This window comes from Cydia strobilella, chromosome Z (genome assembly GCF_947568885.1).
Source record: "Cydia strobilella chromosome Z, ilCydStro3.1, whole genome shotgun sequence".
NCBI classification, from domain to species: domain Eukaryota; kingdom Metazoa; phylum Arthropoda; class Insecta; order Lepidoptera; family Tortricidae; genus Cydia; species Cydia strobilella.
The window spans coordinates 29,901,268-29,926,352 of record NC_086068.1 but is presented as its reverse complement, the minus strand read 5'-3'; the positions used below and the strand labels follow the sequence as shown (position 1 = coordinate 29,926,352).

The following is a 25,085-nucleotide window of genomic DNA, read 5'->3' as shown; positions in this document are numbered from 1 at the left end:
TGCAATTCAAGTAAAAAGTACTGAAATTGGCAATGGATAGTTAATAAGAGATCATAGGCATAATACCTACATAGTAGCTATTATTGTGAAATAGTATTGTTAGTCGTTACTGCTTTGTTTATTTTTGTTTTTGGTTTTTTTCTTTACTTTGGCTCTTTCTCCCTTAGTAGTCATAATTTTGTTTGATGAGCTTGCACCTAGTGTTAGTAAATTGGTAACTGTATTTAGTACCCTAAGAGTAGTTTAAGTGTAGTATATTTCCATTACATGTTTTAGTGAGAGCTGTTAAGGGAATAAGTGAATGTCCTTAATGTGTATTTGTAAACTCATCTCCTGCTCACTTATTTCTGTTTGCTTTCCAAATAAATAAATAAAAAAATATCAACATGCAGAAGCGACACATTATGACGCCAAAACTTCAACTTAGTCTTTAGGCCGCGAACATTCTGGTAAACTATTTGTAGTGAAGAAACGCGGTTAATCCCGTTGAGAGATCGCGACAGTGGCTTCGTCAGTGGTGGCGACCATTCACTGACTTGGGTCCCTGCCGGCCAAGCATCAGCAGACATAAACCGCTCAAAGAGACTTTCCGGAACTAAAATAATAAATGACGCATAGTTTTCATGGCGTAGCTTTAGTTTATCAGCTTTGAAATTGGCAACATGGCAAATCTCCTTCATATGAATTATAATCTGCTCAGATGTAGTTTCAGGTTTGAAGAAACACGCGTGTATTCGCCTATTGGGTTCAATGGTCTGGAGATTATGATTACGGCCGATACCTTTAACCACAGGCCGCGATGGCAACGATTGAAGTCTGTCGAATTTTCGCCTGGCGCCATTGCCATGGCGGCATGTAGGGCTATCAGTAGAAACTCCGCATTGTCCTTTCTGTAGTAAATCTTTATGAGCTGAAAGCCCGACCGGGGCCACAGGAGGAGGAGCTGCTACCAACTGCGACGTCCTGGACGCACCGGTTCGCGGCCGCCTGTAGGAGACCTGTTTCCATGTGTCCTTGTCTTCTGCCGCCTCACAGCCCTCGACAGGCGTCGGCAATGTCTGCATCGGCACCGGCGACATAACAGGTACCAAGTCATCACTAGAGGTTCTCCTGTCGTCACCGCTATTACATACCTGTGCGGTACTTCGATTCTCCGGTACCCCCTTGTTCACTCCTGAGTCAACTCGCGTCCTGAGACCTCCCGTGCCAGACGTCGTCGCCTTAGGCGTGCTGGTAATCGCCGACGAAGCACTGTCCCGATCAGGAGTCAAGAGGTGGATCTCATGTAGGGAAGGGTTACGTTGCAGATTTCGAAGTTCGTGCAGCTGCCTATCATATGCCTCCAATTTACTCTCAAGCAGAGCCACCCTCATCTTTAATTCCGAAACCTCCTTCCTTAAAGGCTGCAACTGACTGTCTTGCTGCGCAAGGGCAATTCCATTGTGATCCACGATGAGCTTGTTAACAATTCTGTTTATGGCTTCATCTATTTGACCCTGAAACTCCTGCTGTATCACGGTCCGAATAGAATTAATCGACAGGTCCTCTTGCCTCTCGCTCATCGGCTTTTCAAATTGTCTGTGCCGCGTGGTTGGGTGGAACGATTGGTTTTCAAGATTTGCGTTAGAGAAGTGTGTGGTTGACCCATCAAGATTTTTTACCGTTGATACCGTGTCATTGAGGCTAGTGTTGTTGTGATTATACCCTAACGTGCGCACTGGCGTGTGGGTGTTATCGCCTTTTGGTAGTTTACTGCGACATTCAACGCATATCCAAGCTGCAATTACTTCAGGAGACAGCGTCGAAAAGACATCGTTAGGAATATTAGCGCATATAAGATCATAGATTAAATTACAGCCTCGACACTTTATGGAGGGTTCGCGTTAATTCTGCGTCATTATTTCGATAAATGTTAATATGTTTTGGAGCACCGGGTAGCTGTCAGGTTTTCACGTGAAACGGAACGCACCGTAAGATCCTATTTTGGTGTAGCAACACTAAGATAGCAAATGTCAAGTGTCAGCTGGTAGTGCGCCCAATCAGCTATTACAGATCTTCGTAAATATGAGTCAAGTACCGTTAGTTTTGGACTTTTAAACCGATTTTGGTCTTTAACGGTTCAAATGTGGATCTTACCAAAGTGCCAGTGTGTTTTTTATAGCTGATCTTCGCGTTGTAGTTGGAAAATAACCTTACACAGGTTGGTAACTTTCACACTAAGACTATTATTGCAACTTTTAAAACCTTTGCATCTAATTAGTAATTAAAATAGCACAGAGCTCCTGTTTTACTTGTTTACATGGCCAGGGTTGCCATGCCCGAAAAAATCTCGATCTCGTCGAGATTAATCTCGAAAGTCTGACGGTCTTGATCTCGAATCGCCGATCTTGGTGCGAGATTGCATTACCTAGTTATCACTAGGAAGGTAATAGGTATCCCTGCTAATATTTCATATGCGTGCTAAACGCCTAGTTTTCTTGCGTTTCCCGCCACAATTGACTAGACAACAGTTGTCCTATCCTACCTTTGCACCTACACTATGATGGCCATGCATACTTTTTTGCAAAGGAGTTGACCAGTATAATAGCAATACCCCTTACAATTAGTTTTAGGGCCTTCTAGGCTCTTCTAGCTCCATAACCCCTTGATCGAGCCTGCTCATAATTTAGTTTAATAATAATAACAAACTATCCTCTGGTCTGGTAGTTCAGTTTAAAAACATCGAAATGCCGGAACGTTCCCCTAGCTAGGCAGCCGTGTGTTCCAAGTTAAATTTAAGAACTTCGCTTTGCTCTTTCGTTCGATAAAGAAACTTACGCCTTTTGGCAGATAACGATATATGCTTTGTTATCACATCAAAATATTTACTTTTGCACGTGCGAACACGTGCGTACCGGTTGACGGCATGTGATGCTGATAACTAAACCAAATGAGTGGTGTTGCCAACTTGCCAGTTACTAAGCTAAACTACCACATATACAAAATTAAGTATCAACAACAAGAACACGTCTCGAATTATGAGGTGGTGCCCGAACCTCCCGACTGCCCAATGCTCCCCTACATCCCCTAATCGACCGCTGAATATTTCGTCTGGTGTACCGACCAAAAATGATTTCATCTTTGTCTATTACATTATAACGACACTTTTTTGAGCAAAGCAACACAACACTTACTATTTACTTATTTCTCCTCCTAATTACTTACCAATTTAATTCCAACATAAACCACTCCACATATAATACAAAAATTTAAAAAAAACTTGAAAAATCTTTAAATCCTCTTTTCAAACCAATTGCTGCGCTTGTGGTAGTTGTGGTTCGAAAGCTGATTTTGGAATCTTTCGCTTGCTCAGATACCAATATTAGCACGAAGGGGTTAAACAACAACTTTGCCGTATTCTTAAACAAATTAACTATTAATTGAAAACTACTTGACAATGATGGTACAGTCAACATCAAATAGACATGCAGTGGCAGCCAAAGTGGTCCAAATATATCGCGCCGCACCGCGACATGATATTTTAGGCCAAAATATTAACAAACATTGTTTGCGATTAATTTTGCGCGGCTTGAAGATTTTGTCCACCATGTTATAATATCTATATAGTTTGTGTATAAGATTCTGTGACGTTAAAGTTAGAAAATACCAAAGGTACGAGATAGACCCCGATTGGTGGCGTGCGCTCCCTTCCGTTACGGTAACGGGATCGGATTCCAGCTCCCGACGGCGAGCGCGGCCGTTCAGATACTCATTTGTTGCCGAGCCTAGCTCTTATCCGACAACCACTACATATTATTGCTATTACATATACAGTGTCTCTTTAACCGAGACGCTCAGGATCAATTAGGAACTACAGATTATACCGGAAAAATATTTCATACTCCGATTACGCCAAGTTTACAGCGACTTTCTAGTGACAATGTATACATAAAACCAGCAAAGTGCGAGTCGGACTCGCGTTCCAAGGGTACATCACGCAATTTTTTACAACGTTTTTTTGGTCTTAAGTCCGACTCACGCGTGACTAAACTTCTAATAGGTTTTCCTATCATCTATAGGTAAATAACTATTGATGATGATTGATTTATATAACTATGCCATGTCAAATAGAAGTTTAGTAGCACTAACGATCACGGACCGACGGACAGACGGACAATGCAAAACTGTAAGGGTTCCTTAGTTGACTACGGAACCCTAAAAAGTTGGTCTTCTAAATTAACAAGTAAAGGTAATGAAAATTATACTAGACTGGAACATAATCATAAATCTACTTTAGTCGATTATATTATGTCTAACGGGTCTCAGTCTCATAGTAAGCCGAAACATGCACATGTTAATAACCCAGTACCTATTTATACTTAGTCGATTACAACGCGTTACCGTCATTCGCACATAGCGTGGCCTGGGATCTGGGATCTCCTTGTGATATCAACATAAACGCAAATGGCACAGATTAGCTATACTTACACACTTATTGTTTATATACCTACTTAATAATTTATCTCTGGAGCATTCGTGTCATTAAGTCAGTGAGAAACAGCTGTTTTATAGGTATACTTTTATATAACTACTACTTACCTCAAGCAAGCTTAGTACATACATGTACATATGTACAGTACAGTCATGCAGCAGCAGAAGTTGCTAAGCGGGCGAGGTCTTCAAAATGACCTTCACACGCTCTTATTCTCTAAATAAAGATGTGTTCAGTTCATTTTGATCACTTCGTATAATAATTATAATCAGTCGGATTGGTCGCATTTGTAACTCCACGCACGATTAAAAGAGACAGACACTGTCATTATTGTTGTCACGTAGACAAGTTGAACCATCATTATCCGTATAGCTGTTCACATATGTACGGTATCTTATATTATTACTATTAATTATACCTATTTATCTGTGCCATCTACAAATTAAATTGTAATTTTTGTAATTGTTGTGTTGTATGAGTAGCGGAAGAAAGGAGAGGCGTTTGCCCAGTAGTGGGAACACACGATACGCTATTAAAAAAAAAGTCCTTACAGAATATGCAGGGTTGAAATGAAATTCTTAGCTTACATTATGGCGGTCCAATTGTGTTCATGCATAGAAAATATATTTGTTAAGTTTAATCCGTTTTCGGTTGCATGCCAACGGTATGTACCAAGAAATGGTCTGTAGAATCGATGATATCGTTAATCTTAAATCTGATGTAAGTTAGGTTAGTGGAAATATGATGTACAATGTTCTAGTACATAAAACTTGATATTTAGATGTTTTCTAGATAAGAGTGGGACCAAGCTTAATCTGCACGGCATTTGCAATAACAAAGTGTGACGATGTCTTATTAATGTAAATATTTATGAAAATATGACGTTTATAATACCTACTCGTAACATACCCAATCGTATTATAGGGTCTCACGTGTCTATATGAGAATTATGGGACCCATTGCCAAAGTCACAAATGATAGTCGAAGTCTGACAATCGCACTTTACTGAATAAACGCTCCTAACAAAATGACAATACATCGTGACGTTACCATGTAATAGAAGCCGTTTCGATGTATGGAAAACAAGGAAATTACGATTTTGTTGGTGAAATATTGATATTGCGTTTACTTGCTGTACAGTTTATTTTTATAAAAAATGTAAGGAATCGAATGATACCATTATGTTAAAAAAAACTTAAATTTTAAAACTTTGAGGTCTTGTATTTTTTTACTATTCCAATATATTTGCAATATATTTATAAAGTTTCGAATTTATTGTGATAAATTGCTCATTTTCTATCTATTTAACTAGATTGTTAAATAGATAGAAAATAGGTTGTTGCCACATTCAAGATGTGGCAACAACCCTATGGCTATAACAACAGGATCCTCATATATTTTAATTAAGAAGGAATTCCCATTACGATGGCATTTGATGTTGACTAAGAAAGTCGTAATCAAATGCCCGTAGTCCCGTAGATGAGCTAGATTTAAGTGTACCTATGTATTCTATTACGTTATTGGTAAAATCGATTGCGCTCATGGTATGTGGAACGTGGAACGACCAAAGCAAGGACGCCCGCCCCGAAAGCGAACCTAATAGAACCTACCTACTCGCACTCCGCTCCGCGGTCCGCGCTTTACTTTATGTACTGCGCACCAATACTCTATCTATGCTTTTACGAAAGATTTCATTCATTTAACATACTACTACTTTTTTTATGAATTTAATTAGATTTTTTATATTGTTACAAAAACTGGCCAAGAGCATGTAGGCACCAAACAACCTGGTATACTACCTGGTTTGTAAAAAATTTTGGACACGTAGTTTGAACGTAAGAGTGGTGATTTTAAGCGATATTAAGTATTTATAAAAAATATTGCTTAAAACAAAAATACTTGGTTAGACACCTTTATAACTATTGAAGAAGTGCCACGCGTTGATGTTATTTTTTTTTTTTCATTTATAGTGCACCTAGCCATTATTTTAGCAATTTAACAAAATACATAATATAATAATATGTAGACACAAAGACGCTGTGTCCCGAATTTCATTAATATACATTTTATAGTTCCGGAGTATAACTTCACTGTGACATTGTTACGAAGAAATGAATATAAATATGTATTATGATAAAACATAAAACAATTATCGAGTATAGTGATGTGATGTGTGTGAATCGTCATATAGCCAGTTCGCATACTAATAGAGAGGGAAGCGCAACGCCAAGTGGCCAACAGGGCTGCCTAGCCAAAGTGACAATCGCTTGCGCTACGGTATCTAACGTTTTGTGTCTCTCTATCAATCTTCCATATTAGTGCGACAGTGACAGTTGCGTTTCATTCGCTTCGGAGCGTAAACGTTTGGCACGTTGGCTACGCACCAGGGCAGAGGGCACCGCGCGCGGCCAACGCCAACCAGGAAGCAGCCGCGGCCGCGACGCTACAGAGCGGAACGTTGAATAAATGCACTTGGCTCACTCTACCATTTTTATAATACCTAATTATTCGTGTCTAATTATTTAGTACATGAAGTGGAGATAACAGTCTTTGTTTCAACTAAGGTTATGATGACTTATATAAAATTCCCAACAGTGCCTACACTCTGATTCATAACATTAAATTAAACTTGTACTGAATTAGTACATTTCGATGCTAGTGCGGAAAGTATCATTTCCGCACGTGTATCGAACGACGTTTTTTAATTTAAACAAGTAAGGAATTCGAAACTTTTATATTATTAATTCTGTGACATCATTGACATTGACATTATGAAGAGGTGTTTTAGCTGGGTGTTATTATTATTGAACCCACTTCAATAAGTTTTTTTTTATAAATGCATGTTCTATAAGACAGAAACAATTGTAAATATAAAACATTGTACTATTATTACCCAAATATCGTTAATTACGATTATTTGTGTATCGTACATTTATAAAAACAATATCAAATGTTGCCTTTGGAAACTTACAGCAGAAAGAAAAAACGCCTCTTCTTTGACAGGCGTTCCGTTCCATTCAGACAACTTATTAAGAACGGTTTTTCAATATTCGGTATAAAAAAATAGACGTGTTATAATGATGAAGAGGTAAGTAATAAAATATTAAATATGTATATTTTTCGTATTCTTACATTAAAAGTAGGTTTTTATGTTGATTACGACGTTTAGAGGAAACTAATATTAACACTCATCAATAAGTAGTCATGAATTGCAACAAGAATAAATTTAAAAAAAATTGGAAAAGTAAAAAGCACTAGTTCGCGAAAACCAACTTTCCGCACGCTAAACAGCTACGTAAAGTAGCACTTTTTGAGCATCTGTATTAAAAAATACTTTACAGTACATATGGTGCTACTTTCTCGCACTAGTGCGTCAAATAGCACTTTTCGTGCATATGTCGAAAGTTTAAAGGGCCATATGTACTGTAAAACGTTGTACGATACACGTGCGAAAAGGTAATTCGCAACTCGTGTCGATTTAAAACACTCCCTGCGGTCGTGTTTTAATTTATCGCCACTCGTTTCGAATTTCCTCTTTTCCGCACTTGTATCGTAAATAACTATTATTTCCTTCCGGTAGCTAATATTGTAAGTTTACATCACGTTTAAATACTTTAAATCAGTTAAAATGTAGCGCAGGTGCTACGTAGTAAAGCCGTTTTTAAGCGTTTAAATCGTACCACAGGTTAATAGGTACGATTTAAACGACGAAGTATTTTTTTGAAGTGTATCCGTAAGATTTCGGTTTCTGGTAATAAATATTTGGTATTTAGTCTTAAGCAATAAACGTGCAAAATGCTTCATGCCATGAAGTTCATGGATACAATTTTAATGGTGATGTTACAATTGAACCAACTCGTCGGCTAAATCGTACTGATGACCTATGACAGTCCCTTCCAAAAAATAAATAAACAATAATTTATGTTAATCTCGGAAGATCAGTATTCCGATTTTAATAACAAAACTTCCGTGAGACACAGACATATTAAATATATTGTTTTTCGACTTAAAATACTTAAGTGACCCGTTATTAACATATTTACTATATCAGTATTCCGAATCTAATCCATCATACTTAATGTAAAGACTGCATGTACACGATGAAACCCGGCCATGCATGATCTGGTATATTTTTTTACCGAATGCACGTATTCAAGCAGTTCTTTTATTTTAATAATCTGTAATGTAATTATTGTAATTTATAATAAAAATACAATCATATTACAATGAATGGGCTTCTGTGCGTTTTCGCCGAATATATAATATCATAACTTAAATTTTTTGACCAGCGTTTTAGGGTTCCGAACAAGGGTAAAAACGGGACCCTATTACAGACTCCGCTGTCTGTCTGTCTGTTCGTCTGTCACCATCTCATGAACCGTGATAGCTAGACAGTTGGAATTTTCACAGATGATGTATTTCTGTTGCCGCTATAACAACAAATACTAAAAACAGAATAAATTAAATATTTAAGTGGGGCTCCCATACAATAAACGTGATTTTTTTTGCCGTTTTTTGCGTAATGGTACGGAACCCTTCGTGCACGAGTCCGACTCGCACTTGGCCGGTTTTTTTGATAATCTTCACTGTCGTCGTTCGTACTACAATGCCACAATTGTTATATATATTTTCATATGCTGTTTTATGCTTATATTAGAATGTCATCTTACCAAAAACATACTTTTTAAAACTCTTTTCTACTTGAGGTAGTCAGGAAATCTTTTTACTCCAAGCATTGAAAGTTGTTTTTATATGGGAGGCATTTTTTTGTCAAAAAGTCAAATTTACCAAAGTTAAAACACCTCAATACTATCTCAATCTGAACACAATCAGAAAACTATTAGGTATTGTGAAAAGAGAATGTAATAATGTATAATTTGGTTTATATAATTAAAAATTAATTTAGTAAAGACTGTCAGAAGACCGTGGACAAAAAACATATAGGTACCTACTGTGGATGTGGAATATATAACGCTCAAAGTCACAGACAACCTAACTTTACATTATGTTTCTAATTTTATTATGTAGTTTGATAACCACAAATTATTAAGGGAAAAGCGCTGCTTGAAAATGTACATTCATTTAAAAGATTTACCACATCTTGCGTCGCCGGGTTCCATCATGTAAGTACAGTCTCAGTCTTTTGATGTTTTATATGCACACTTGTTTGGTTTATTGAATTTATTTGTACATAAAAAGTAAATGTTATTGGTAAACCTATCACTTAAAATGAATTGCTTTTTTTTTTTCGTCGAACCTAGCATCTTTTGTTTCGCTAGCACACCTCGTTTTTTTTAGCATTAGAAATATGGTAAACAATCTTGACATGTATTTTTAATTAAAAACGCTTTTAAAAAAAATAACTACTAACTACCTATTACTTATGAAACAAAAATAACATTCTATATATGCTTGCTATACAATTGTTACATATTTTCTGTAACTTATTTTTTTAAAGTGTTTATCAATAAAAAGACACGTCAAGATTGTTTACCGTTTTCTAATGCTAAAAAAGCGAGGTATTGTTTTTGCAGTCTTGTCTTACCTGTCAATAAGGATGTTTAGACTAGGCGGGATCGGGAGTGGCAACATCGCCATAAAAAGGCGCTTTCTACGAAGTAACTATAAAAAGCTGTTTTTTTATTGGTATTAACACTGAACTAACTTAGTTTTTAAATATCAAATACCTTAGTTTTTAAATTTTAAGAATACACTTATCTTTCGGGTTCTTCGTGACCACGTTGTATTATATATATATATCGTCGTCTAGTCCAGTACCCACAGCACAAGCCCTATTGAGCTTACTCCCGTAGAGCAGAGTCCCGTCCACGTTTTTAAAGTGGTCCCGTTTTTATTGCTCTACCTACTATATGAACCTTATGAAGTAAATAATAGGCATGTAAAAATGATACAAGGAAGACAATGTGATTTAAAATACAAGAATAGTGATAATTCGCTCAGGCATTACAGCACAGCAGCAGCTTGTTCATATCCAGGCCAGGTCACAGCTCTAGATCCATATGTTAGGTACCTATCTAAACTTCATAATATTTAAATATTCAGCGGAACATAATTCGCAGGCAAATATGATTAGTAATTTCGCTTACTTGTCAAGAATATCCGAATAAACCATCGCCATATCGCCAATGCTGCATTTTTTTATTCTACCAAACTGTCACTTTAAACATACTTTATGTATTACATGATATGTGCATAAGAATAAAAGGATTTTAAATTATTAAATCAAATTAAATTCTAGTCTTGTTCTCCACTCCATACACATGACAATTTTGTACAAATACATGCCTAAAATATATTAGCAATTTACCATGCAATTAAGTTGTTTTCATAGTATATGAAGATCTGGTGTAACGGTGTAACAGATGCTCGGAGTTGGTTATCTAAATAGAACACGCGGATTTTGTATGGTACTTATTTAAAAATACCTTTTATTAAAATATGGCATTTATCGACGTTTTTTAAAACCATTTAATTTATCAAGAAGAAGTTGTAAAACAAGTACTTATTGGTGTAAAAATGTAGCATAACTCAACCTTGTGTAGAAAATCAAAATTTGTTTAGTAGACGCAGGTGCGAGGCGAGGAATATGTATGTGGGTTAACAACCCGAGTCCCGGCGTGCGGCGTGCGGCGGCGGCGCAGCGCAGATAACCGCTAGTCGCGTGCTTATCGCCGCGCCGTGGTCCGTGGTGCAACATAAATACACGACAGTAATCGTTCGACCGCGCCGAGACTGCCTCATCAATGCTTACTAACACTATTACTTGGAATACACAACTAACAGACTACTAATGCTAATTTATTATATGACGTGTTTAAAAACACTTGATAACAAAAATATATCAATATATTTTCTGTGTGACAACTTCAAAGGCTTCCGGTTGGAAAGATAATATTTTGAAGATGGACACCTCCCTTATATTTAATCGTTTTCTATCTTCTATTTTAATACGCGTTGGCAGTTTAACGCAGATAACTAGGTCAGCAATATGCGAAAGGTTTAGAGCTACTGAACCCGGCGGAGGAGTAAGTCCGCTTGCAAACACATTATAGCATCCTTAGCACAAACTAATAACAACAATATCCAGCATATATTAAGAAGCTAAGCTTAGTTGGGTAAAAATACATAAATATATGTATCAATTCCTTTAATATATTTTTTCCCAAATTATTGTGCATAAAAGTGCTATAAGTAGTAAAGAATAAAACGGGAGATCTGTCCGATGTAAATATAGGCCGATATTACTCGCAACTATAATAGCTAAGGTATTTGATAGTGGCTTAACACACGATTAAACGAGTACGTGGAATCAAAGATAGATATAACTCCGTAATAGATGGATACAGTCTAAGGAAAAAACGTGCCTCGAAAATCACGAAAATTTGATTCTCGGTCAGATGGCGCCACTAGTTTTGGCCTACTCTCGTATAGAGGGCGTTGACGGTTTCGTTTGTTATTTATAATTTTAACGCATATCAGTGAAAGAACATGGGTCAAAATCATATAAAAATAATTAATGCAAATAAAAAAATCATTTATCTATATTTAAATACATTTTAACGTATTTTTATAGATCTTAATTTTTAGTTTTAAATTATGTTGATAGATGGCAGTGAATTTACCGTGGTTACAAAATTTACTATGACAGTACCGCTCTATCTTATTATATCCTCTTTGGTGGAAATTAATCATAACCGGTTTAGTTTTAGACAAGGTTTACCCACAGAAAATGCAATACTGGCTCTTAAACACACTATCAAGTATTACGTATATGCCTGCTTCCTTGACCTATCTAAGGCGTTTAACTTGGTTTCCTATAAGATTTTATGGAAGAAACTTGAAGGCATTAAACTTCCATCTGGACTGATCAGCATTTTCAGGTACTGGTATGGAAACCAAGTCAACTGCGTTAGATGGGCGGATGCGCTCGCTGACCCTTATAGGTTCGAGTGTGGAGTGAGGCAGGGGGGGGGGTCGAGCTCACCCACTCTATATATGAACGAACTGCTAGATGTACTTGGCGGAATGCATATCGCATGTCATATTTACGATGTCTGCTTTATGTCTGATTAGTTATGCAGACGATATGGTTCTGCTAAGCGCATCGGTTGGTGGCATACGTAGGCTGCTGGAGGTGTGTGAAACATACACCTAAACTAATGGCTTAAAATATAATGTAAATAAAAGTAAATATATGGGTCATTTTCTATGAAAAGGGACCTTGTTGTCGATGGCGCTTACGCCGCACAGCGTCTCGCGGCATTGTATTTATATCGGGGCATCGTTTATAATGGCGTAAGCGCCATCGACAATAAGGTCCCTTTTTATAGAAAATACCACATATAGTATTTGAAGTCGGCCGTGACAAAACAGCCGAAGTGACACCCATCAAACTTACAGGGGCAGACCTCGAAAGGGTGGACATGTTTAAGTATCTAGGACACATAGTTACGGCAGACCTCAAAGAAGACAGAGAACGGAGGGCTCTGTCGGTCAGGGTGAATATGATTGCTCACATCTCACACACAAACACATACCAAAATGAGAAACTTTTCGATCCCATTGATACAAACTAACATACATACCATAAAAATCATATAAGCTAAAAATCACAAATAGAATTATGATTCAAAAGAAATAATTAGCTTTTCCACCTCAGATGGCAACCTGACTCGTGTTTGCTTAAACTATATTTCACAGCAAAGACCAACGTAAGTAACTTTACTTATCGATCCAATTCGATAAGTCGAGAAATGCTTCCGTGAGCAACCTCAAGGCAGTTTACACTTATAATTTTTACAACGACCGTAACTAGGAAAAAATTATGATAAGCGACTTACGAGGGTGTTTACATTTGCAAATTCACCATAAGTTGCTCGCGTAAGTTACTTACGTGAGTAAAACTTACAAGTGTAGATCCGGCCTAATAATATGCCCATATACAAAAATTCAAGTCCCGCACTTGAAATAATTTTTGATCTCCATACAAACTTTCAACCCCTTTTCACCACCTTAGGGGATAAATTTTCAAAAACGCTGAAATAAGTTTTCTTGTATTTTAATAATATATCTTTTTCCGAAGTTTCAAATTCCTAGCTTAAAATAAAACTTGAACCCCATACAAAATTTTAACCCCCTTATGAGTTGAATTTCTCAAAATTCCTTCTTATTTCTTGTACATAATATGTATAAATGTAACCTGTGGTGCAAATTTCAACTTTCTAGCTTTTGTGGTTTCGCCTGCGTTGATGAGTCAGTCACTAAGTCAGTCAGTCACTCAGTCAGTAGAGTAAGCAAAATATATGTACTTTGAACGGCTGATAAAATATTTCATCTATTTATGAAGTTTGAATGACGAGTAAAACAACTCAAAACATAAAACCAAAAACAAGTTTAAAAATGCAAACTATTATCGTTATCGCTGAATAACTATGAAGCAAATGACTCCTTCATGCCTACTCGTGTATACCGCCAGCGCCAAACCCGTCCGTGAGAGCAAACCAAACAATGATGTTCGGAACGCGATACAAAAAAAGTGTGAGGGAGCAGATGCCTTAAACAGAGAGGCATACAATATTTCACAACGCGGGCGTCTTTACGCTCTGTCAAATACGGGAACTAGAAGGATTTCTATATCACGTAGATACCCGTACGAACCCCCCCGCTTCAATAAAACCCTCACTAGAATAGGATTCTATTTTTCTCAAACATGCAATGAAATATCGTCCTTATGTGCGTCAAAACAGGCTTCAAAGTATCACGTTTCGGGCGGAGCAACTTGAGAGAACTGTAAAGGAATTTCATACGAAATTGAAGGCCTAGGCCGGGAAATATATATTTTTTTTAAATTTTAATGTAAACAATTTTAATGTATAGAATGTCTGTGTTCATGAACAGGCTAAACAGCTGGATTATTTTTTTTATTTTTTTTTCTAGTGGCTGAATGGTTATCGGACCAAAAATATCCGCGTTAACGCCTATTACACACGAACTGATATTAAGTACTAGCTGTGCCCGCGGCTTCGCCTGCGTGGAATTCGGTCTGTCATGGCGAAGCAGACGCTCACGGGGACCTGTAGGCGCTTGAAGCGGAACGGGAAGTTGCTCGGGATGAGGGGGATGCGCGGGATGAACACGGCTTCTCCGGCGCCACACTCCGTCAGGATCTACGCCTACATAATATATGTACACCATTACGCAAAAAACGGCAAAAAAATCACGTTTGTTGTATGGGAGCCCCCCTTAAATATTTATTTTATTGTGTTTTTAATATTTGTTGTTATAGCGGCAACAGAAATACATCATCTGTGCAAATTTCAACTGTCTAGCTATCACGGTTCATGAGATTCAGCCTGGTGACAGACTGACAAACAGACAGTGAAGTCTTATTAATAGGGTCCCGTTTTTACCCTTTGGGTATGGAACCCTAAAAATAAACAGTTTAAATTAAACTTTTTTTAGGGTTCCGTACCCCAAAAGAAAAAAACGGAACCCTTATAGGATCACTCGTGCGTCTGTCTGTCTGTCTGTCCGTCTGTCACGGTCTTCTCCAAAACTACTGGACCAATTAAGTTGAAATTTGGTACACATATGTAAGTTTGTGACCCAAAGATGGACATGTAACGTAAACATATTAATTTTAAACACGGGGGCCACTTTTGGGGGGTAAATGAGAAAATTAAAAAATAAAGTTTGTCAAACTATATCGTGTAACATATCAAATGAAAGAGCTTGTGAGAATCTCAAATATATTTTTTTTACAGTACATATGGTGCTACTTTCTCGCACTAGTGCGTCAAATAGCACTTTTCGTGCATATGTCGAAAGTTTAAAGGGCCATATGTACTGTAAAACGTTGTACGATACACGTGCGAATAGGTAATTCGCAACTCGTGTCGATTAAAACACTCCCTGCGGACGTGTTTTAAATTATCGCCACTCGTTTCGAATTTCCTCTTGTCCGCACTTGTATCGTAAATAACTATTATAATTTTAAGATAAATAGTTTAAAAGTTATTCAAGAAAATAGGCAAAAAATGACCATTCCCCCCTTTATCTCCGAAACTACTGGGTCAAAAAATTTGAAAAAAAATACACAAAATAGATCTTTACCTATAGATCACCGGAAAACCTATTAGAAATGTGCAGTCAAGCGTGAGTCGGACTTAATTACTTAGTTTTTGATCCGACCCCTACGGGTTTTTTAAAGACATTTCACATAAAAAATACATTGTTTAAATTGTGTAATGTACGGAACGCGAGTCCGACTCGCACTTGTTTTATATTGACCCAGGAAAAATAAATGATTAAACCCCTCTCATGCTCTCATCACCATCAGTAACTGATTTTAGCTTGTCGTTAGACACCCCTAAGTGTTTGAAAATAGGTAACCTAAACTGATTTGTAATTAGATTCCAAAAAACTAACCTCACTCAGATCCTTTTTCTTTCGTAATAATGGAAAATATGTAAAGAAGTAAACTCAAATTTCCCTTTTGCATACTCTAGCATTTAAAATAAATGTAGATGTATCCTTTTAGCTTTGTTTAATTTCTTAAAACATACGGAAAAGAGAAAAAGTGAGGTTAGTTTTTTGGAATCTAATTACAAATCAGAGTATAGGTAAATAAGTAAATAAGGGACTGACTTCACAAACAGAACGCCATTCGGTAGTTTTTGTCAGCAGTTCCAATGCAAGTCGCTCCTCCGAGAGGAAGAGATCGCGATCGCGAGTTGCAACGATAAATATATCCTTATAAGATAATATTGTAAGTTCCTTTGATTTTACAGGATCCAGAACTGATGACACCATTGTCATCAGTGTATAACAGTGGTGATCCGATGAACAATTGTATGTAAATATACCCTTTGAACCAAAAAATTCTAATGCCCGGCCCAACCTTCATTAAGTGAGAAACCTTCGAATTGTCATAGAACATAACAAACACGCAAGGCCGACCTTACTCGTACTGTGCTTCTGTTAACTGTACCAAGATGTAATTAACATTTATCCTTGATCTTCAAATCCTGCGCTTTATGCAATCTTATCTTATCTTGAGCTAATCCAAATTATGAAGTGGATTAGCTCAAGATAAGATGAATCTTGCTAAGAATTTCCTTCTCATAGGTACTTATTAGCGAATTAACTAGTATTGTTTATTAATAGAGTCACAAAAGATGGGCCAAAAAATCATGTTTCCGGCGAAGTTTAGGTTTCGGGCAAAAAACGGACGAACCTTTCGGCCGGGCCGAAACTTACGAAATGTACTTCGTACTTATGAAACTATAAAACTAAATCATGTGACAAGGACCAAAAGTTGGGGAACAAGTAGGACAACAATATTGATATACTGATTTATGTATACAGAAATTAATAGGTTTATTTGAAAACGCAATTTCCCTAATGAGGGCGGTTTTAAATTATGACATTTTTTCAACGATTTGAACAAGTCTACAAAAGTTTTGGTTTCGGTTTCGGCCGAAACTAGAACCAAAGCCGAACCTTCGGTTTCGGTTTCGGCAAGAAAACATGTTTCGGTCGAACACTAATTGTTAATGTTGCTCAAGAGATCTTTGCTCTTTGTCGCATTACCAGGATAATAATTAACCGAATACATACAGGATTGGACATTTTAGAGGATGTACAGCCGTTTTTTACAAAAAAACATTAAGGTCTACGACTTTATTTTTCACCAACAATTAGCTAGTCTAGATGATAATCAGTTCAACACTGATGAGAACAGGCAGGCTCTCATAAGATAAACAAAGAACCCATTGAATATTTATCATCCTAATATCTAAACACAAACACAGATCACTAAATTACAATGCAGCTACACAATGACATTTATTAGACATTTCAAAAGCAGACAAGCTTAGGTATGTATTTATAAAAAAATTGCTTTATTCTCTGAATAGTTTTTCTTTAAGGTGTGCAATAAAAATAATGTATTGTAGTCAGTCATTGGAATTTGAGTAGATTGTTATACCAACTCGCTGAGATGCAGTATTACTTAGGTCTATACCTATATGTATACACACTTTTAATTGCGGTGATAATGCTGTACTTAATACAATAAAATAAAACTGGCGCTTTTATTATTTATCGTGATTGGGTCCATGGTATAGTATCTCTGAAGATGAGTAATGTAATGCTGATATAATGCCACTCTGGCTTGGGCTTGAGATATATATTCCTCAGTCGTGGTCCCCTGCTTTGCTAAAAAGCGGTATCTCAATTGAAAATTGAATGCAAATAAGTACCTTAACTTTTAATCATAAAGTTCCATTTACAGTTTATTCGTCTTTGAGATACCGCCTTTCAGCATAAGGAGGGCTGAGTGTGGCTAGATATAATTCTTGTATGTAGATGGTATTTAGAAAACAAAATATACCAAACAAATATTTAAGCAGGTAACTTAATCGTTTTGTAAGTTGCTTATGACAATCTTACATCGCCTAATTTAAAGGGTTGGGAGTAATTTACTATTAAAAATCCTGAAATACGTATCTGCAGGCATCTTTTACACAATCTGCTCTATACTGATTCCCCATATAAACTTCAGCCCCCTTTTCCCCCTTCCGCTCTTTTCCACCCGCTTACGGGGTCATTTTGGGGTTGAAAACTATTATATATCCCTATCCATAACAAAAACTATCTACACACCAAATTTCAACTAAATCGGTTCAGCGGTTATTAATTCCCCATACAAAATTCCACCCCCTAGGGACGAAAAATTTCAACTTTTTGAATTTTTCTGTTGTTTGTGTACTAAGACTATCTTACATACCAAATTTCAGCTTCCTAAGATTTCAGGAAGTACCCTAAAGGTTTTGATGATCATCAGTGAGTAAAGAAATCGGGTTTTTAGGGTTCCGTAGCCAAATGGCAACAAACGGAACCCTTATAGATTCGTCATGTCTGTCTGTCTGTCCGTCCGTCCGTATGTCACTGTATACTGTTTAAACTTGGTAAGTCGATGTATTCTGTGAACCGCATTAAGATTTTCGCACAAAAATAGAAAAAAAAACAATAAATTTTGGGGGTTCCCCATACTTGGAACTGAAACTAAAAAAAAATTTTTTATTAAACCCATACGTGTGGGGTATCTATGGATAGGTCTTCAAAATTGATATTGAGGTTTCTAATATCATTTTTTTCTAAACTGAATAGTTTGCGAGAGACTGTAACTTCTAAAATAAGAAAATTATAAAACTGAAAAAATATATGATGTACATTACCATGCAAACTTCCACCGAAAATTGGTTTGAACGAGATCTAGTAAGTAGTTTTTTTTAATACGTCATAAATCGTAAACCGCAATTTACCTTTCACACACGTTTCACATAAAAATACATTGTTAAAATTATGTAATGTACGGAACCCTCGGTGCGCGAGTCCGACTCGCACTTGGCCGGTTTTTTTTTAGATATGAATAAAATATAAAGTATAAGAGTTATGTAATTGAATTTTTTTATGCTTAATAAGCACTATTAAGGCCAAGCAATAAGAAGGTAATGAGGGAAATGCTAGGAACACAATTTTTGACTTCGTAGCTTTGTTTGGACTAGTTAGGATATGAACATATCGAAAGTTCCCGACCGTAGCCCTGGTGCTGGGCGGGAGAGGGGGGGGTTTTCGGGTTTTTGATTATATCTCGGAAACTATGCGTCTGAGCGACATGGCCACTTATACAAAATGAATAGTGATTTAATTTGTTACAAGTTTTATAAGGTGAAGTTTTTTGATATCTTGTATAGTTTTTGAGATATCTGGTCTTGAAGGTTTATTTAGGGTTCTCATTTTTATCTTGATTATCTACAACAGTGAAGCTGCTAGGCCGGGTTTGGTAACGTTTTCGTATATAAATCGAGGGTGCTGAATTCATTTATGGTATTAACATTGACACCTTTCCGACAAATACGGCTCGGTCAAATAAAAAAGGACAGTACTTATGTACCGCAGTAGTTACAAGCCCCACCAAACCAACCCACTTAGAACATACTTATTTTATTTTCTCGTTGTAATACTTAGTATAGTTTACCTACAACTACTACAAGTAAGTACCTACAACGAACGGTCATTTACCGGTGTCCTTGATGTTATATTCGTAAAAGTAGATATCTAATGTAAGTATCTATTTAGCAATTAGTGTTACGGAAACAAGAAGGAAGCTTACCTTTAGCCCAGCCAGTGAGGACGTTGCCGAGGTAAGCCACCTTGTAGGTGGGGTCGGGCTCGCTGATGCGAACGCTGTTGGTACGCCGCAGCAGGCGCCCGATGCCCTTGGATATGCGACCGATCGTGCGAGACGTGAAATCCTTAGCCGAGTGACTTTCTGCGAAGGAGCCTTCGGCTGGCAGAGTTGATTTTTCTGAAGAGGTATTGTGTAACTTATGACCCTTCAATTTGGGCATAAGTATCGGCAAAGATTTTTTCTTTTCCGGTGTTAAGGTTTTTGCTTGGTTTACGCTGTATACATTGCTGTTTTTCTTAAAGCTCTGGCCAATAATATCTTTGGTTTGATCACTTCCCTGCTCAGTCTTATAAATTTTTTCGGTGTCTTTGTTCCTGGCCTTAACACGGCCATTGAGGTTTTCGGAAAGCGAATTATTATTAAGATTTCCAGTTTGGCCATCACTAAGCCGTCGCTCGGCACTCGACCGTCTCTTCATCAAAGACGGGTTTCTAAGGAGAATGCTAGTTTCGCTCGAACTCCTGTTCTTAAGAATGTGTATTTTCTTGACACGCGACACGACAGCATCGGTTTCGTCGGCGCTGACTGTCCTCTCCGTTTTACCTTCTTCATCAAGGAAACGGACGCGCAGTCCATTAGATTTGTATTCACTTTGTTTTTCTGTATCTTGCAAACACTCAGATTGACTTTTTACTCCAGATTCTAGGCAATGGCGGTCGTTTTCACTCAGTGCGCCACCAGCCATTTTTCCTCTTGAATAGATTCACTTTTTGTAACGTTTTATTACATTCTGAATGGAGTTACCACTGTTCACACGGTTTCAGTTCATAGAGAAGCGTGAACTAAGCGTAAGCGTCGCTTATGCGTCCTTCAATAACTTCAAAACATAGGCAGAGAGTAGTACCAACCTTGCCTGTTAAAGAACGACACCGGTTTGGAATGCAGCCCTCTCCACAGTTACTCAATGCACTTGTCTGCTTACTTAATACACAAACAAATGTAACATTCAGATTTAGGTGAAACAGTTTTGCGAAATTTCATTTGACACAACCGATGTTTAGGATTGCAGCACTTTTGAGAAGTCACTAAGTATTATTTTGTTCACTCGCTAGAGCAGAAGCGGCGTCAACCGCAACACGACCGAGCGAGCGACGGTCGCGGTGGACAGCGACGGAATGCGTCAGCGCGGCCGCGGGAGGCCCGCCGCCCGGGCGGCGCGGAGCGAGCGGGCGCGCGGGCGCTGGCGCACTGCTTCAACACACCGGTACCGTCTGAGCTTCCATTTTATTTATCATGATCATCCAAGTTGCCATCGCAGTGTCAGCGACGGTGACCTTTAACAATACGAAACAAACTTTACAAATAGGTACTTACAGTCAGCTGCAGAGAAAAAGTACCCCCCCCCCCCCCTTCATAGAAATTTGTATGCAAAGGTGCTAAGCTAATAGTACATACTAATAATCAGAGATGTGACTTATCTAAGATAAAAGTATCTAAGATACAGATACAAGATACAAAATACGTATCTTGTGTCTGTATCTTAGATACATACTTGGAAACGAAGCCTCTTAACTTTCTTAATGAATTAAAAACAGAATTTTACTTTGAGGTTTGTGGAGTAGAAATTAAACATCTAAATTGTATCGTAATTTGTATTTATAGGATTCCGAATTGTAGTTATATTTTATTTTTAAGTAAATTAGACGCTCTGTTAAAAATTGTTGCAACAAAAACAAGAAAACAAATTATCATAGCGGGCGATTTTAACATTGATTTTTTGAAGCCGTCTCATCAATTAGATGATTTTAACAACATCATCCAAAATTACAATTTTAAAGCCCATATCAATTTACCCACGAGACAAAATGCCTGCATTGATCAGATATTATCAAATGTTTCTGACGCAGTAGGTGAAGTGCTTCCGTTAGATCTGTCTGATCATAACACAGGGCAAATACTTAGAATACTGAAGCCTGGAAAATATATTCCCTCTCCATATGAATATGTCAAGAAAAGAGACTTTAGCCACGAACTCGTTGAAAAGTTTCGTCACACTTTGACATGTCTCTCATGGAATGACGTGTACTCTGAACCGGACGCTAATGTTGCTTTTAACAATTTTTATGATGTATATACGTTATTATTTAATTTGTCGTTTCCTATTTGTAAAGTCAGAGTTAAAAAAACACGGCATTGTACTAAATGGATTACTAAGGGTTTGAGAAATGCTTTAAAGACCAAACGACAACTAAGATATAGGTTTTACAAGGACAAGACAACTGAAAATAAATTGAACTATAATAAATACAAAAAATTGTTAAAAAAGTGTATATTAACATCTAAAAAGTTAGATAATATGGCAAGGCTAAATAATGCTAAGAATATCTCGAAAACTAGTTGGGAAATCATAAATAAAGACGCAGGTAAATTAAATAAGAGGAATAAACTCATTGACAAAATTACAGATAATAATCAAATCATAGATAAACCAAGTGACATTGCAAATGTATTTAATAATTTTTTCATTGACACCACTCATAATAATTCTAATTTTAATAATAATGCTAATCCATATGAATATTCTCTTCAATTCAACAATTCTAACATGTTCATTTTCCCTATTGACCCAATAGAAGTAGTTAATATAATAAAAAAACTGAGAAACACCCGTTCGGTTGGCTATGATGACGTCCCTACACATATAGTTAAGTTAACAAGTGACATTATTGCCCCTGTACTTTCACACTTAATCAATATGACCTTTCAACAGGCGGTGTTTCCTGACAAGCTAAAGATTTCCATTGTTAAACCCATTTTTAAAGCAGGAGACCAAAACTTTCCTGGAAACTATAGACCAATTACGCTCATACCAATTTTCGCTAAAATCTTGGAGAAAGCAATGTATACAAGGCTGTTGTCATTTATTAAAATAAGTGGAATAATAAGTGACCACCAAAATGGGTTCCAAAAAGGTAAATCCACCACATTGGCCACGTTTAATTTAATAAACAAGATAGTTGATAATGTAGATAAGGGTCACAAAACTGTTGCCATTTTCTTTGATATGAGCAAAGCTTTTGACCATGTATCGCACAGGTTATTACTAAAAAAATTTGAAGCCTATGGCATGAGAGGACTGGTAAACTCGTGGATTGAGAGCTATCTCAGCAATCGACGCCAAATAGTTGAAATATTAGGTGCAGACGATGACAAAATGCAACAGAATTATAGATCAAACATGTTATGTAATAGGGTCGGAGTACCTCAAGGGACTATACTTGGACCTTTATTGTTCCTTCTATACATTAACGATCTGCCTCTAATTACAAATCACAGTTGTAGCTTATTTGCGGACGATATCTCAATTGTTATTTGCGATAGGGATAATGAAAATTATGAGAATATTATTAATAATGCAATTGCTGACATAATTAAATGGTTAAATGATAATAATTTACAAGTTAATATTGATAAAACAAAGTATATCCAATTTATTAATAGAAGAGGAAAGAAGGAGAAACTGCATATAGCCTATAATGGACAGACTCTCGTAGAATGTGATACCACTACGTTTTTAGGGTTTGCCCTAGATGATCGATGTACTTGGAAAACGCATGTGGATAAGGTATGCTCAAAAATTAACAGATTTGTATATGTTTTATGGCGATTGACACGCATAACTGATATGAAAACCGCTATAATGGCATATCATGCTTATGTTGTATCCAATTTAAGGTACGGTATATTGATGTGGGGAAATTCGTCATATGTAAATCATGCCCTTATAGCACAAAAACAATGCATTAGAGCAATATGCAACATGCGTCAAAGAACATCTTGTGTAAGTTCTTTTATTAAATTGAAATTGTTAACTGTACACTCGATTTATATATACGAAGTTTGTGTATTTGTTAAATTGCACCCCGATATATTCGTCAAAAAAAGAGATATAACACATTTTAACACTAGATATCCTGACAGACTAGTACTCCCTAATATGCATACAGTCATGAAAAATAAAAGTTGTTATGCAATGTGCGTTAAAATATTTAATAGACTGCCTGATGAGCTTAAACAGCTACCACTCAATAAATTTAAAAACAAACTGTACTCTTTCCTTGTCGACAAATGTTACTACAGTCTGAAGGAATTTTTAGTTAATTAACTGTCACTTCATAATTTGTTAGTAACAGTCCACGTTAATAACTAATGGCTTTATAACTAGGTTAATAATGCATGTTTTGATTAAAATAATGATGTCAATTAAACTTAAATTTAGTATAAGTTTTCAATTTGCATGGCTTTTTAAAGTCTGAATGTGTATGGCTCTATAAATAATAATGTAACACCATTGTATACCACATTTAATGGCAAATAAATATATTTCTATTTCTATTTCTACTTTTAAGAAATTTATCTTGTATCTTGTATTTAGATACTTTCCGTTGGTATCTTAGTATTTTGTAAATACTTTTCCCCTCACTAGCTCGGAAAGCCGTCTTTTATCCTTTAAAACAAGCGGGGAAAAACACATTTTATCCACTAGTGGGGAAACTAATTTGACCTTGGATGGAGCGTGTTTAAGTAGCTTGACAGATAACAAAACGTTAAACGCTCATAATAATGGTTCGTTTGATATTAATTATCATTAAATAAATGGTTTGAGAATCTAATAAAAAATACCAAATTTAGCTTTATTTAATCATTTTAAGTCATAAACCTTAAAATTCCATAAGAAACGTTAGATTTTTTATAATGATGTTAAATATAATTCTGAACGCACAAGTTGAGTCGATGCAATTTCAAAACGCATCGTTGACATTTCATACGTCAGAATAGAAATGTCAACATTGTCAACAAAATTTTTACTTATATTAAACACCTCACCGACTCACGTAAAAATCAGAATTTCCAGTGTTTTCTGTTATAGTATCGTAAAAAATAAGTGATTCCAGTGATGATGATCTAACGCCTGTGGATGTTGCACTTTCCTCGCTATAGTGAGGGGAAAAGTTTTGTGTTGCACACGGGTGCAAATGTATTTTACTTCTCGTGTGTTGAAACACTCGCGGGTAAAACACAACTTTGCATCCTTGTATAACAAATAACTATTTTTACCAAGATACTTTTTATAATTAATTTCGCAGTTTTAACGCACGCAGCGTGATGTAACTAAACGCAGCTTTACTTTTCTATCAAATTTGAATATTGTAACCGTCTTTTAAGGCGGTTAAAATTTTTGCGGTTCATCGCGAAAAAAAGTCTTAAGAGGCCGGTGTCGATTTTAGTCGCAAAAATTTAAAATTGATAGATTTAGTCGGTGAAATTGTATACCTTTTGTTACCTAATTGAAATAACAAGTACCAAGAAGTAATGTCATTTAACCGTGGTGGAGCG

General features: G+C 36.6%; 1 protein-coding gene across 1 annotated transcript in view; it reads right to left on the bottom strand.

Moving 5' to 3' along the window:
* LOC134754231 (uncharacterized) overlaps window positions 1-20,808 on the bottom strand; it is a 69,755-nt gene extending 48,947 nt beyond the window's left edge. Inside the window, exon 1 of the mRNA XM_063690406.1 lies at window positions 19,671-20,808. Within this exon, the coding sequence (XP_063546476.1) occupies window positions 19,671-20,433 (763 nt within the window). The 5' untranslated portion in view covers window positions 20,434-20,808. The remainder of the gene's footprint in view (window positions 1-19,670) is intronic.
* Window positions 20,809-25,085: the final 4,277 nt, after the last annotated feature.